The sequence below is a fragment of the Daktulosphaira vitifoliae genome, unplaced genomic scaffold (genome assembly GCF_025091365.1).
Source record: "Daktulosphaira vitifoliae isolate Bord-2020 unplaced genomic scaffold, ASM2509136v1 Scaffold_2, whole genome shotgun sequence".
Lineage (NCBI taxonomy): Eukaryota > Metazoa > Arthropoda > Insecta > Hemiptera > Phylloxeridae > Daktulosphaira > Daktulosphaira vitifoliae.
Genome location: NW_026099573.1, coordinates 3,236,845 through 3,253,072, shown reverse-complemented (window position 1 = coordinate 3,253,072; position 16,228 = coordinate 3,236,845). Strand labels below are relative to the sequence as shown.

Below are 16,228 nucleotides of genomic sequence, written 5' to 3'. Positions count from 1 at the left end.
ATTTTTTTCTATTTAATAATATTTATTTCAAACTTGCAAGTTGAGTTAAAAGTTATGGTAATAAATTCATTTTTTTTTTATTAAAACTTTCACTTTAAAGAACAAAAAGAAGTAGGTTCAAAATGATTACTTTTAACATATTAAAAATCAATAATAATTTGAAAATAATTAATTATAAAAATTATATAATATATAATTAAAATAATTACTAATCTGGATATAATTAAGGAAATAGGAGTTGATGTTGGGTTGGGTTGGTTACATTTTTAACTTTATAATGCTATAACTCATTGAAAAGTGTACGAATCAACACAATTTTTTTATGAGAAATAATATTTTTTAATAATCCCTTTTTCATTCGACATACTTTATCTTAATCAGGGTATTAATAAGAAACTAGCAGATAATGTAGCTTTTGTAATTATCCACCAATTTCTTAGAATTAAACACTATCTACTGATTTGCATCGAAGCGTTTCTTATGATAGTGATTTTAATCACTGTCAGATTAAATCTATACTGGACCCAACTATGCAACATCCCCACTATGCCGCGACCCCACTGTGCTGGGTTTTTTTAAATAGCCTTTATTAAAAAAATAATAAGCTCAACAATTATAAACAAAGAAAAAATAATAAGTGAATTAGAAGTATAACAGTAAAAGTGCTATGCTATAATGGTATAACAAATATGACAATAATTGTTAGTATACTCAAAAATAAAGAAAAAATTAAATAAATAAAATTAAATATTATTAAAATTATTAATATTGTTAATAGAAATTTAAAAGTATAACTAAAAGAATTACTAAATTAAAATTTTTATTTGAAATAATGGAGGATGAGAGAAAGTAAATATGTAAGTAAATAGAAGAATATAAAATAAAATAATGAGAGATTAAATGACAAAGCCGGAACTCCTCAAGAAAGATATGATTGAAATAATAATAAAGGAAGAACGGGAATTAAGAGTATTAGCTACGGAAGGGGGATTAATATTGTGGGAGGCTAAGAGGCTGAATAGTTTATTTCTGCTGTTAATTAGCGCAGGACAATCAAAGAGAAGATGAGAAAAATCGCATAGAGCTTCATTATCATGTAGGGGACAGAAGGGAACGGAATTTAAGGAAAGATCAAATGCATGGTTAGGCAGAAGATTATGCTCTAACCTAAGTCTTGAGTACTGAGAAATTATATTTCTGGATAAGTCAAGGTTATAAAACCATGGAGAATGTATAATGGAATAGAGAAATCGAGCGGTACTAACATACCGTTTTCAATTTTATTGTAGCCCAACTGTCCTGCCAGGCTTGAAGAACTGTATGTCGAAAGAGGCGGAAAAAGTCAGAAGCGGGAATATTATGGCTAGAAAAAGTAAAGAAGGGGGAAGTAGAAGTAGCAAGACGGTCAGCTTTTACGTTACCTAATATACTGGCGTGGCCCGGCATCCAGTGAAAAACAATAGATTTATTTTGGGATCGAATTAAGGAGATAAGTGATCTAATAATAAGAATGTAAGGAGAATGATGAGAGCAAAATGGATTAGAAATGAGGGCAAGTAGGCAAGATAGAGAATCAGAAAAAATAGCAAATTCATTAATTGAAGTAGAAGATATAAAAATGAGAGCATTAACGATGGCAAGGCATTCAGTGGTAAAAGAAGAAGAAGAAGGGTGGAGTGCAGCTGAGTATGAAATATTAAGTTCAGGAATAAAGAAAGAACAACCAGCCGAGTTAGTTGATACAGAACTATCTGTGAATATCAAGCATTTAGTCGGAAAATTAGCTGAGGTATAATCTTTGAAGAGATTATTAACGGAAGTTGCAGGAAGAGAACGGAGGATTGAAGTATACACTATGGGAGCTATTGTAAGAGCCACTAGAGGACAGTCAAATAAAGGTAATCTGGAGTGTGATTTGTAAATGTGACAGACCATGGGTGACAGAGAAAAGCATACTGAGGCTAAAATTGGAAGTGATTTAGGCACGTAGCGCCAGCAATTACTTAATTCGGAGTATAAGGAGAAGATATTATGGTTAGGGGTGGAGAGAGATTTTAGGAGAAATTTATTAGCAAACAAGCGACAGCTATTATTATTATTAGTATTATTAATATTATTATAAAAATGTATAATATGATAGTGTAATAAATATCAACTAATAGAATTTTTCAAATTAATTTATAATTTAATATTGGTCATAAATTCACACTTGCTTTTGATTGTAACGTCAATTAAGTACTAATATGCCACGGCAATATGTAAGAACAAGTGAGAGGAAAAGTTGGGAAGATAAAGACATGATGTTTGCTATATCAGATGTCGCAGGCAATGATTTAAGTCTGAACGCAGCTGCAAAAAAATATAATATACCCGAGTCTATTTTAAGAATATATTTTAAAAAATGAGTTCATATTTCAGAGGGAAAAGAAAATGATGTGGATTTTCCTTGAAATTTAGGGAGGTATAAAAAAACTATTATTTCAGGATGGATGACAGCAACTAATTTTGTTAACTATTTAAAACATTTTGCATCGCATGCTCACCCAAGTATTACACATCCACTTCTGCGTCTCGTAGACAACCATGCCTCTCATATAACCATTAAAGCCATTTGCACTGCATAACACATATTCCTAAGATATTTTGTAACACTTATCACAAAGTTGCTACTCTTTGCACTACTGTTAATCCTTTCAAAGCGACGGGTATTGAGTCTTTTGACAGTAATAATTTTACAAATAAAGAATTTCAATAATCATTAGCCACTGATATACAAACTACAACTCCAACTTCTATTAATGATTCCAACCTTCAGCGTCAGCATATATGCTCCCAATCTATGGATCCGATACCGTCTTCTTCTTCAACTCATCCTCCACTTCCAGTTACAATTAAAAAAACTGTCAGAAAGTCAAGGAAAAAATTACTATCATTGAACTTATCGCGAACTCCAGTAAAAGAAGTGCTTGAAATGAAAAAAAAAGGAGCAAGAAAAAAAAGAGCTGAAGAGACAAAAGATTAATTAAAAAAGCAAACAAAAAACAAAGGGCTCAAAAAAGAAATGAAGCGTAAATTGGTTTTTCACAATCAGTAATCATATTAACCAATTAACAATGTGATTACTTAATTTAAAGTTTCTATTAATATTAATTTTTATGTTAAGAAAGTCGAAATATTTTATGAAGTTATTGTTTAAGTTTTGTTTTTGATACTTAATGTTTTAACATAATATGTTTTATGTCGGTAAAAAGTTATTTAAGTTATTTTTATGATGAATAATTATTTTTATATTATATTTATAATTTTATTTTATCTCAAGTATTGTTCGTCGTTTTACCCCGATCCATTCGTCATCCTACCCAATAGGTGGAGAAAAATGACGAAAATGACAATTTTCAGGAAAACTCATATTTCACTCTTAAGAAGATGTGAGGGGCGTTTGAAAAAATTTGTAGTGATAGGCTATATATAGAAGTAATTCTAATGCAAATTTCAAAATTTATATCCATTCGCAGAAGTCAGAAAAAATCGTAGAAGCTTAACCTTGCCATCTTACCCCGCTTTACACATTAAAAGTGTAGTTGGCTTTTCAAAACATCAGTGTTTTAAATTTTTTTTAATTAATACTTACACTTAAACAAAATTCTTTGATGATATACGGAGTGTGCTTTTTTGAGTAATGATGTTAAAATATTTGGTGTTAGTTCACTTTTATTATGAATAAAAAATCCAATCGGTGAAATTTGTGTAGCAGCCGATATCCTTGCTATTTGAGCTCGAAGATAATGTTTTTCAAGTCCGTCAAACTCAGGATAACAATTAATCTGCGTAAATCATGTTTATCAAGAAATATTTTTACTAAATTATAAAAATAAATAATATTTACCGGCGTCTCCAAATTACCAGTAAAATATCGTTTAATGTTTCGAGATTGTACAACATGATGAGGTTTTAGAAGAGGTAATTCAATCCACTCTCCACTTGGTTGGTTAGACACGTAATATGTCTAAATGGTACATAATTTAAATTTTAATATAGTTCTACATTATCTAACCTAAAATATAGTTTTACATTTTCTATGTTTTAATGCATATGGATATATCCTCATGAAATCAGTCATAATCTTCATTATTCCCCCAAATATTATTAAAAAATAAATCTATAACAAATATAGACAGTATATAGAGTTTTTTTAAAAAACTCGATAAATTTCACTTAAATATTAAATGATTGTTAAATAATTTGCTTCATTGAAAATGAGGTTTTTTTTTATTTAAAAAATTTTGATTTTTTAACTTTAATGGCGTCTTTCTTGTTGTAGAACAATCGTTGATATTATTTTATTAATAATAAAGATCATTAAAAAAAACTTAAATTTAATATATAATTCAAATCGTCTGACTTTCCAGAATATTTTCAGAAATTGAATTGAAAAAATAATTTTTTTCCTACATAAGTGGTCATTTTCAAACCTTTGCTGTACTTAGGTTTTTTATTGAATTTTCATAACAAAAAACGATAGTACAGAGGGGTCGTGGCAAAGTTGGGAAGTATAAATTGTCGTAACACAAAACAGAAAGTAAAGGATGAGCCTACTGTCTAGGTATTCACGTGCATGTTATCGTACAGCAGTCACCGTGCTCGGTTGACACTCTGAGTTATTTGTGGGTGTCGAAAGGCTGTTGTTATAGGAAGGGATAAGGGTAACACCTAGGTATGAGGTGTAGACGAAGTGCAAAACACAAATACTAGGCGTACCAGGTGAGGAAGATATCAGAGTATGAAGTGCAGAATAAGTGCAAGACACTTGATTATAAGAAACGAAGATTATAAGATATTATAATATTATAATATTATAAGAAACGATTTGATCGAAATCCATAGGTAATATTTAATTTTAAGTAATTGGTAAATTATTCCAATAGCAAATATAACTCCTGTTTTTTGTTCTACTTCAACTGTAATTTGCATTTAGAAAGTAGGTTGTCCGTACAAATTTTAGCTAGTACATAAAATAAGCTTTATTTTAACATATATTTAAAAAACGCAAATTTCCCGGAATATCTTCAAAAGTTAAATGGAAGAAGTTCTACTTTTCATACAAATTTTTAAGTTTACAAAAATTCAAAAAAGATTTTAGTAACTTAAAGAGGCAAAACAATCAAAATAAGTGTAAATTTATATTTAATGTGAATTAGATTCATGTAAATTTTATATTTATTGATATACTCATTACTATAGCAAACCCTTATTAAGTGATTTAAATAATTATTCTAACACGAATTAATTTTAAGTTAAACTACAGAACTATTTTTAGGTAAAAGACACTGTTCGGGTTAACGCTTAAGTTGGTCATATTGATAGTCGTATCAGCTGGTGATAACTCTCCACTCATCGGACGCTTAGCCGTTACGTTTTTGTTTCATATTATTCTCTCGCTGTACGTCGTCTTACGACTGTTTTTTTGTTTTTACATTGTATTTTGTTGTTCTCACAGTCCCTCGAGCACTGTCTTAAGTTAACCTTATATTACGAACATTTTATTTATTTATTTATTTCATCATTCAAAATGATTATGATTACGCCCATTAGGGCAGACAGTACAGAAATAATACAAATCAATACAAATAATAACAAACTATAAAACTTAAAACTTTAAAGTTATAAATATTAAACTAAAAAAAAATACAAAATGAATGTAAATAAATATAAAGTAAACATTTGAAAGATTATTCTTTGAAAGTAATACATGTTGACAATAATAATGTTGACGAATCATGATTAAAATCAAAATTTTTTAATGAATTACATAAGTTTAGCATGCGATTAACTGGCGAATTTTTACAATAGTTCTGCGTGAGGGTAGGTATATAAAACATAGAATTATTACGAAGAAATACTTAAGGAACATTAAATGGTATCTTTTCTAAAATTTCGGGACAATCGATTTTGTTATTGAGTAAATTATACATCCACTTTACATCTAAATATTGTCTTCTACATAATAAAGAGTCCATTTTCAAATTATTAAAAAAAATCTTTTGGTTAATCCTATTGTTATTAAATTTGCCCGATAAAGAGGTTAAGAAAAGTTTTTGAATAGATTCAATCTTTTTAATATCGTTAGCTATAAATGGGGACCAAATAATAGAACCGTACTCCAGGCCAGATCTTACAAGAGAAAAGTATAAAGTTTTTAAACAATCAATATCATGAAATTCATTGCAATTACGTCTTATGAATCCTACTGTACGCGACGCTTTATTGTAAATATAGCTAATATGTTTCGAAAAAGATAAATCACAAGACAAAAAAACGCCTAAATCTTTTATGTGATTAACTATAGAAAGGTTAAAACCATTAATTACATATTGATAATTGTAAAAAGATTTAGCTCTACTAAATGTGATTTGTGAGCATTTGTCACTATTTATTTGTAAACCATTTTCAAAACACCATAATATAAATGTATCTAGATCTGATTGTAATTTAAAAAAGTCACAAAAAAGGTGAGTTAATTTGTAAGTATAACTTTAAATCATCCGCAAATAATAAACATTTACAGTGATTGAAAACATTACTAAGATCATTTATAAAAATTATAAACAAAAGAGGTGACAAATGCCCACCTTGGGGTACACCAGATGTAGCATCAATAGTAAAAGACGTTACATCACCAATTTTGACTATTTGTTTTCTGCCACTGAGATAAGACGAAAACCAATCTATCATAGGGTTACCGACTCCCATAGCACTTAATTTACTTATTAATATAGAATGATTAATACTATCAAACGCTTTTTTAAGGTCAGTGTAGATAGCGTCTACCTGACCACCTTTAGAAATAATAGACATTAAATCAGAATAGTAGACAAGTAAATTAGTAACTGTAGATTTAGAAGTTCTAAATCCATGTTGATTGTTTACCAATATTGAGCTAAAAGTGTAATACAATTTTGGTACTAACAACTTTTCAAATAATTTCGGTATAATACTCATTTTAGTTATAGGTCTGTAATTACGTATGTTAGATCTTGTCCCAGACTTAAAAATAGGGTAAACATAACTGGTTTTCCAAGTCGTAGGAAAAATACCAGATGATAAAGATAAAGATAAAAGAAAATGGATTGGATGAGTAAGGGAGTAACGGTAGTTTTTGAGAAAAATCTCAGGAACAAAGTCCGGACCCACGGTCATATTCATATTCAAATTCGATAGACCCTCAAAAACTTCAGTTATTGAGAGATAACAATTCTTTATATCAATGCGTTCAGATATGTTACTAAAAGACCCATTTGTAATATTACTAGAATTTGAATAAACAGAACCAAAAAATTGGCCAAACATATTAACAATGTTATTAATATTATCTGAATGAAAATTATCTAGCTCCAAGGTAGAAGGAAGACAATTTACCTTTTTACAATTTTTTACGTAGGACCAAAAAAATTTAGGATTGGTTTTTAAGTTTTTTTGAATATCATTTAAATAGTTAGAATAACAAATTTTCGAAAGCTTTTTGCACTTAAATTTAACTACAGAAAATTCTTCATAAATAGATAAAGAAGCTTTTTGTTTAAATTTCTTGTGTAATTTATTTTTTTTACGAATTAAGGATATTAATTCTTTAGAAAACCAGTTTGGGAACGACGATTTACTCGGTGAGGTTTTTGGAACTGATTTTTCAATAACTGAAAAAATCAATTCATAAAACCTATCGACAGCGAAATTTATATTATTGCATTCATACAAGTAAGACCAATTTAAATTATTTAACAATTTATTTAATAAAACATAATCTACATTTTTAAAGTTAAATTTTTTATTAATAGCTACTGACCGACTAGGTCTTATAGTAATGTCAGAGCTAATGTAAAGTGCTGTGTGAAAACTATCAACAGGAACTAAATTATCTTCACTTTTTTTAACACAAATAGAATTATTTGATACAAATACTAAATCTAATGTCCTTCCAGAATCATTTTCAACTTCATTTACTTGATAAAAATTTAAATGTGAAAATTGCTCAAAAATAATATCAGAATTTTGTGAATAATTACCTAAATATACCATACCAAGGTCATCATTATAAAACTTAACATTTGGTAAATTATAGTCTCCAGTTAAAATAATTTGTGTGTTGGTAAATAATGAGCACAAATAATCAACTGTCTCAGTGTGAGCTACATATGTACTAAATAGGCTCATTGGCGGTATATAGCAGGTACCTAACAAAAACTTATTGTTATCACCAACCTCCACCAGTACAAATAGTTGTTCAACACTAGTAATATGAGTGAAAACCTGTTTAGAATTAAATTTCTTATGAACACAAATTATTACGCCACCACCACGCAAATATGAACTAGTAGAAACGCTGCGATCGGTTCTAAACACATTGTAATCTCTAAAGCTTAATTCAGAATCTAATATATCTGTATTTAACCATGACTCCGTCAACATGAAATAATCTACATTTATAAGTGGGATATTACATTTTAAGAATTTAATTTTAGTTCGTAGACCTCTAACATTTTGATAAAATCCACTAAGAGTAAAGTTTGCAAAATTCTTACAACTATTATTATATACACAGTTTTTATTAATTATTTTACAATGAGTACAAAAGTAGTTACTTTTATGATGATTATCGAACGAAAGTGAATTTAGTTTTTTGAACTGATTTTTGGAACTCCTTGGACATATTTTATTACCAAATTTTTTTCTCCAGCATCACGTCTATGGCGCAACTCCTCACGTAATGATTTCATAGTATTTTGTTGAGATCTTGTGAGATCAGGACTTAACCAAACATTCTTCCACTTTTCAATTAATCGCAATTTAGATTTAGTTTTTAACAGCTCCAATACACTCAAATCATTCTCGAATTTTAAAAGAAGTGGGCGGCCAGCTGATCTACCTTTACCTTTTTACGTTTAGCAAAAGTAATTCTACTATTTAAATTTAAATCAGTTAATAGCTCCATTGCAATTTGTAGTGGTTCTTGATAACTTTCATTTGGTGACTCAGCTAAATTAAAGACTATTACATTATTGCTTTTAGTAAGCCTATGTTGTGCTTCTAAAATAATATCTTCAGAAGATAAATTTTTACTTGAGTGAATTTCCATATTGGAAATTTTACTCCGAAGATTACTTATTTCAGATTTAAGATTTTCATTTTCATTTTCATTTTAAGTGTTAATAGAGCTTAGCATTCCTTCTAGAGTATTATTTAGTACAGAGAAATTAGTTTCATATCTAGAAAGTTTATCATTAATGGATATAAATTTTTGGTCTTGAGATGACTCAATTTGTTTTAATTTTTTCATTACATCTGAGAGAGTAAACTCACAATTATTTCGAGATGACAATGATGAAGTTTTTTTCAATGGTGTATCTATTTTTGAGTTATTTGACATTTTGATATTATTAATTATTTTATAAAAATTAATAATTTTACATAAAAATCAGACAAAAGCTCAATATTTATTCTTTAATAATGCGTAAGTAAACTGTATTTTATAGCTTAAAATAAGACGCGCATGACATGCAGGCAACGTCTTTACTGAACTGACAAGTTGTGAGTATTAAACTGAACTGGATTTTATATTGTAAAGTTGAAAGTTTGGTTTAGTCTTTTGTTTTCTTTTTGATTGTCTATTTGAACCGACATTGCACCTTTAATTACAACACATAGCTTGTACTTATTATTAATTTGGTAATAATTTTTAACAATTTGACTTATTATTGTTTACTTATACACCTCGTCGTTTGCACATTATCAGTTGTCATTTTGCATTTTAACTTGAAATAACTTAATTTTCTGTTTGTTTGTAAGAATAAATTTACTTATTAGACCATTCTTTTAACTTGTAAACTTGCAAAACACTTGGCACATATGTTCAGTTTGGATAAAATTTACAACTTTATCCAATCTAATATAACATTTTGTCTCTTTTTGTAGCTCAATATTTACTTTATAATAGTGTTTTGAACTTAATATTTGCTCATTGTAGTCGCACATGATTGTACAATCACTTATGTTGCTTTTTGCACAGCAAATCTAGTTCATAAGTCCATTTGATTGCAAAAATACTTAAATAATCGAGCCACTCGCCTCAATATTGTATACTAGTTTACTGTTATATTGTTCAGTTAATTCTTTTTTAGTCATTTATTGTTACACTTTAACTTAATCGACCACTTGGTTATTGTGATTTTACGATAAATTAGTTTCTCCTTTGCTTTAAACTTAGGAAGTTTTTGTCCATTAGTCTGTTATCGCCTCATACTTTATTTTTAGTTTTAGTTATTATCGAGGTGGACATAATTCCCATGCACTCAGACCTGTTGGTCCATTGTGCGCACCTCATACCGAATTGTCTTGATTCGGTTTACCCACCTAAGTGTTATCATCAAAGTGTTAATACATTACCAACCATAAGTCACCTCTAAAGATGACCAAAGAGTCCTGTCTTTCTGGCGAAATTAAGTATCTCTCTGGGTTTTAGGTTTTTAATATCTTCTTTTTCAGGAAAAGGTTTATTCAAGTAGTTTGATCTTAGTGTGGACAAGGCTTCATATTCGCACATGATGTGAAATGAGTCTTCCTCTTCTACTCCACACTTCCTACACAATGGTGATTCCGATACCTCCATTGCGTTAAGATGTTTAAGCAGGTGACCATGTCCTATCAGTAGACCAGTTAGGGTGCTTATTTTATGTCTAGTCATGCTATTAAGATCACCCAGCAATAGACCAGGGGTCTTGATAAACATTTTAGATTGTTTAGGTACTACCAAGTACTTCCAGATTTTCCTGTGTTGTTCTCTGCACCAATTCTTGGGTAGCACTTTGAGCGATTGCTCAGTGAGTCCTACCACTAGTTCTGGTCCAACATAGGTGTTCTCTGCTCCTTTCCTGGCTAGAAAGTCAGCATTCTCATTTCCAGTGACACCGTTGTGTCCCGGTACCCACGCTAGTGTAACTTTGTTGACCCTCGATAGTGATTCTAAAGTTTCCCTGCATTCGAGGACTAGCTTTGAATTCACCTGATCGTTACAGAGTGCCTTCAAAGCCGCTTGGCTATCACTTAAGATAGTTATCTTCCTATTTTTGATAACCAGCAGGTTCTGAGCCCCTACCAGTGTGATGGTATCACGTTACCATTATTGTGAGAATTATTTTAATAAAATACAGACAGCACATCCGCTTCTTGAGACTGATGAATTAACAAATAATATTGATTGCCAAATTGGCAATAGTTCTAATTATTATAAAAACCCAATAGACCTGACCATCGTGGTCAGTCGACTCCAGTGCCTTGTGTCATTCATCAGTCTCAGTACTCGGTTGTCGCTGTCCGGCTTACTGCTTAAAGTAAAGTCTTTGTTTATTCCTTTTTAAACCTATCTACTCTCTTCCATAACATTTCAGAGTACTTGTGTCTTGCACTTCGTCTGCACCTCATACCTAGGTGTTACCCCTATTTCCNCATACCTAGGTGTTACTCTTATTCTCCCTTCCTATAACAACAGCCTTTCGACACCCACAGCTAACCCGGAGTGTCAGCCGAGCACGGTGACTGCTGTACGACAACACGCACGTGAATACCTAGACAGCAGGCACCACATCCTACTCTTCATCTTCGTACACATTACATTTTTACACCTTTACTCTTGTTTTCATTTTATTGTGTTACGACACCAGTATCGCCATCATTTCTGCTTGCAAAACAGAGGATGTTGTGCCCAATGACATAATGACATTTATTCGTGGCTTTAAACCCCAAATTCCTACCTTTCCTGATTTTTTGGATCCATCTGTATATATCACAAATCCTCCTTTTTCAGTCAGGTGATTAATATTCCATAAGGTCTGTGACCTTATGTCAAGTCTTCACTTGATAGATTAAGTATCAAGCTGATGTCTTTACCTATCATTTGGTATATTTTTTTTATAAATCTGACTCTTTACTTCCCTACTGGAGGGAATTAGAAATGATAACTTTTTCACAAAAAATTTACTTTTTCAACTTAACTTTTAAATATTCCAGAAAGTCTGACACTTTTATATATACATTAAATTAAAGCTAATGTAATGTACTTTATTATGGAAAAAAAATTTCTGGAATTTATTTTGTCTTCACGGTGAAAATGGCTACCAAAGGCTATGTTTGTGTGAAAATTCTCGATTTTACATTTTTAACTTTGTAATGCTACTAAGTTCCGCCTAGATGGGGCTCCGCCTCAGACCCGGAGCCCTACGAGCCTTACTCGCCTTCGGCGCGTAAGCCTCTTCGGGCCGTCATCATAAGTAGGCCACTGTTTCCGGTAGGAGCTATGAGATAAAAAATTTTATATAACGATCGGTATTGAATCAAAAGAATCGATTAATGCCGTGGTGCGTTTAATTTCTCCGTTAAAAATGTTACAATTTCAGTTGATCTTTTAACTCGTATTTGTGGTTTAATAGCAACATTTTATCTTTGTTATTAACCGCCACCATTAAAAAGGAAAAATTTTACTACTTGAGGATGCTTCAACAGCGTATCTAAAATGAGTTCATCATAAGGCTAACGTGATTTCGATAAAATCACAAATATGTTCGAAGTGTCATGTTTTTTTTAAATATGAGCATTTAATCACCTTATTAGATTTGGAATGTGTAATTATTGTAGCAGTCAAACGTCAAAACACTATTAACAAACCAATCATAAAAAACGGTAGCACAGTGGGATGGAGGCACAGTGTGGACGAGGCATAGATGGGACAAGTATAGATGATATCTGACAGTGATTAAAATCACTATCATAAGAAACGCTTCGATGCAAATCTGTAGATAGTGTTTCCTTTAGAGAAATTGGTGAAATATTTTAAAAGCAACATGAACTCTTATTTCTTTAATTATATCCTGATTAGTAGTTCTTTGATTTTAAAATATAATATATGAATAAATACTAATTATAGTTTTTAAATTTAGTATGAAATTGTGAGGCCAGCTATGATGTATGGTTAATAGTGTTGGGCGGTTGATAAGAAAGTAGAGCAGAGAATAAGTGTAGCAGAGATGAGAATGCTTAGTTGGATGAGTGGAGTGACTAGAGAAGATAGGATAAGGAACGAGCATATAAGAGGAAGTATAGGTGTTGCGTCAATCGTGGATAAGATGACAGAAAATAGACTTAGATTGTTTAGTCATGGTATGAGGAAAGAAGAATCGAAAGCTGTAAGAACAGTTATAGAAATGAATGTTGAAGGAAGAAGAGATAGAGGAAGACCAAAAAAGAGATGGAGGGATGCTATTAAATGCGATTTGAGGACAGCTGATGTGAGAGTAGAAGATATGAGAGATCGTGTCAAGTGAAAGCTTAGGATAAGGGTGGCCGACCCCCAGTAGTTGGGATTTAGGCAAAGAAAAAGAAAAATAATTCCGGTGGCATTTGACATAATATGATTGTTATTTCGGAATGTACAATTTAGCGTTTAGTTGGGTTTAAATAATATAGCGTCAAATCAATTACCTACTCTATCGGTTGTATCTCAATATACACTACACTTTAATGATACAATAAATAAATAAACTCACACATACACACATATGCATTTATAACATTGTGTCTAATGTAAGTATAACATGATAAAAAGTAACCGTAAAATGAAAAAAATGGAATATAAATTTTATTACTCATATTAAATGTAATGTAACTCGAAAAATATTTGTTTAAATGAAAAAATATAAGATTATATTTTTATTTATAATTGTCTTTTAAACAACTTTTGTGCGAAACTTTTTTTTGTAAGTTAAATATTTTTTTTTGAGAAAATTAAGAAAGCTCATATTTTTGAACTTTTGCGAGGATTTAAAAAAAAAGCTCAATTCCAATCTTGAGGACTATTAGTATGTCATTATACATATTTTAATTCAACTTTTAAAAAAACAAAATTTTTTCCGCAATTTTTCCTTTGTTGACTGGCCTAGATGTCAATTTTAAACTTGTAATTGAGCTAAAAGTTATGGTAATATATTCAATTTATTTTACTATAAACTTTCATAAATCTTTATCAAAAATTTTTCATCAACTTTAAAGAACCAAAAAAATAGGTTAAAATTGAAAATTTGGACTGATTATTTTTAACATATTAAAAATCAAATCAGTAATAATTTGAAAACAAATTTTTTTTTCTTTTAATTATTATTTTATATATATAATTAGTAATAATATAAAAAATTAGAAGTGATAGAAATAGTCTACTTGCAGATTTGAAAACAACGCGAAAAGTTGATTTAGAAAAGTATATTTTTGCTTCTGATGAAAGTTCCTTGTAGTCCAGTGCATTTTTTTATAGTAACAAACAGTTTTTATTGAAAATTATTGTATCAAGCCCTTTAAATTTTTATACACGTAAAAGTAAAGCAAAATATAACTTCTTTATTATTTTTATAATTTCTCCGTTTAAATTACAATATTAAATATCAATTTCATACTAAATTTAATAATTATAATTAGTATATATTCAAATATTATATTTTAAAATCAAAGAACTACTAATCATGATATAATTAAAGAAATAAGAGTTGATGTTGCTTTTGGAATAATCCACCAATTGCCTAATTAAAACAAAAAAAAAAAAAGTTTGTTGGGAATTTTTTCTGCTATTCTCCAAAATTACTCCTTCGTTGACTAGAATGTATCATTAAATAGAAGATTTTATGAGAATTAAAACAATGTTATTTTTAAGATTAATATGCAGTCAGGAAATTTAAAATTACTATTTACAGTATATTTATCAGAAAAACTCATAATTTTTTTACATTTTTATCGTAATAGAACACTTAAATAGAAATCATAATATCATTTCTAAGTAATTTTTGGTATTTAAAAAGGTTCTACAATTGAAATATCCAGAACTGAATTAATTTTAATGATTTACTTTAACTAAAAATAAAAAAGTTAATATTTTGAATTCCTCTTGTGGGCAGGTAAAGGGTTAGATTTATAAAAAAAACCAAATGATAGAAAAGACATGCATCTAAATAAAAAAAAATATACTGATTTGGACATTTTTAATAAAGTTATAACAGTTAACAAAGTTATAAGTTTTATACACTGGACTACAAGGAACTTCCATCAGAAACAAAAATATACTATTCTAAATCAACTTTTCGCGATGTTTTCAAATGTGCAATTAGACTTTTTCTATCACTTCTAAGTTTTAATATTATTAAAAAATAGTTTTTACATATAAAAAAAAATAATTAAGAACAAAAAAAATTGTTTTAAATTAATACTGATTTGATATAATATTTAATATTAATTTGATTATTAATAAGTTAAAAATAAGGAAAATGACATATTTAACCAATTTTGTTAATCGTTTAAAGTTGATTGTTGTAAATGTTTATAATAAAAAAAAATAATTTATTTTTCCATAACTTTTAGCTCAATTGGCAAGTTTGACATTGAAATCATAAAATAGAAAATTTTATGACAATTAAAAAAATTGTACCGTTAAATTCAATTTGCAGTCAGAAAGTTTTATAATTACTATTTATTGTAAATTTATCAGAAAAGCTCAATATTTTTTTGCATTTTTATGGTAATAGATAACTTAAATAGAAGTAATNTAATTTTTTTTTGCATTTTTATGGTAATAGATAACTTAAATAGAAGTAATAGTGTTAATTTCCTAGTAACTTTTGTTGTTTGAAAAGATTCTACAATTGAAATATTGAGAACTTAATTAATTTTAATGATTTACTTTAACTTTAAATCAAAACAAAGTTTGATTGAAAATTAAAAATTGTAAAAATCCATTATTAATTCAGGAGAAACTAGCAATCATTTTTTTTAGAAATGATTTATATAGCAACATGTTACCAAAAAATTTTGAATATTATAGTCTAGTAGTAGCGCACACAAATAGAGTAAAAAAATTATTAAATTACAAAGTAAAATGATTTAATTTTGTAGTTGAAACCTATCATATAAAATTTCATTCGTTAATAAATATTTTGAAAACATTAGAAATTAATGATTTTAATTGTCTTTATGGAGACGATGTAATAACTAACTGTTTANTACATGGAATAACTAACTGTTTAATTAATAAATTGAATTTTTTTTAAATTTTTGAGGGTAATATCTTCAACTAGATACGAATTGTAATAATTTGACATATCGTTGAAAAAAGTAGGTCAAGTTAGAGCAGAGAAAATAAATGATA

General features: G+C 29.0%; 1 protein-coding gene across 1 annotated transcript in view; it reads right to left on the bottom strand.

The window, feature by feature from the left end:
- The window catches only part of LOC126898785 (radial spoke head protein 4 homolog A-like), a 66,236-nt gene that overhangs the window by 10,034 nt on the left and 39,974 nt on the right, over nt 1–16,228 (bottom strand). The window contains exons 7-8 of the mRNA XM_050673130.1: nt 3,887–4,006; nt 3,632–3,824 (exon numbers count right to left, since the gene is read on the bottom strand). Coding sequence (XP_050529087.1) covers nt 3,632–3,824; nt 3,887–4,006 — 313 coding nt within the window. The remainder of the gene's footprint in view (nt 1–3,631; nt 3,825–3,886; nt 4,007–16,228) is intronic.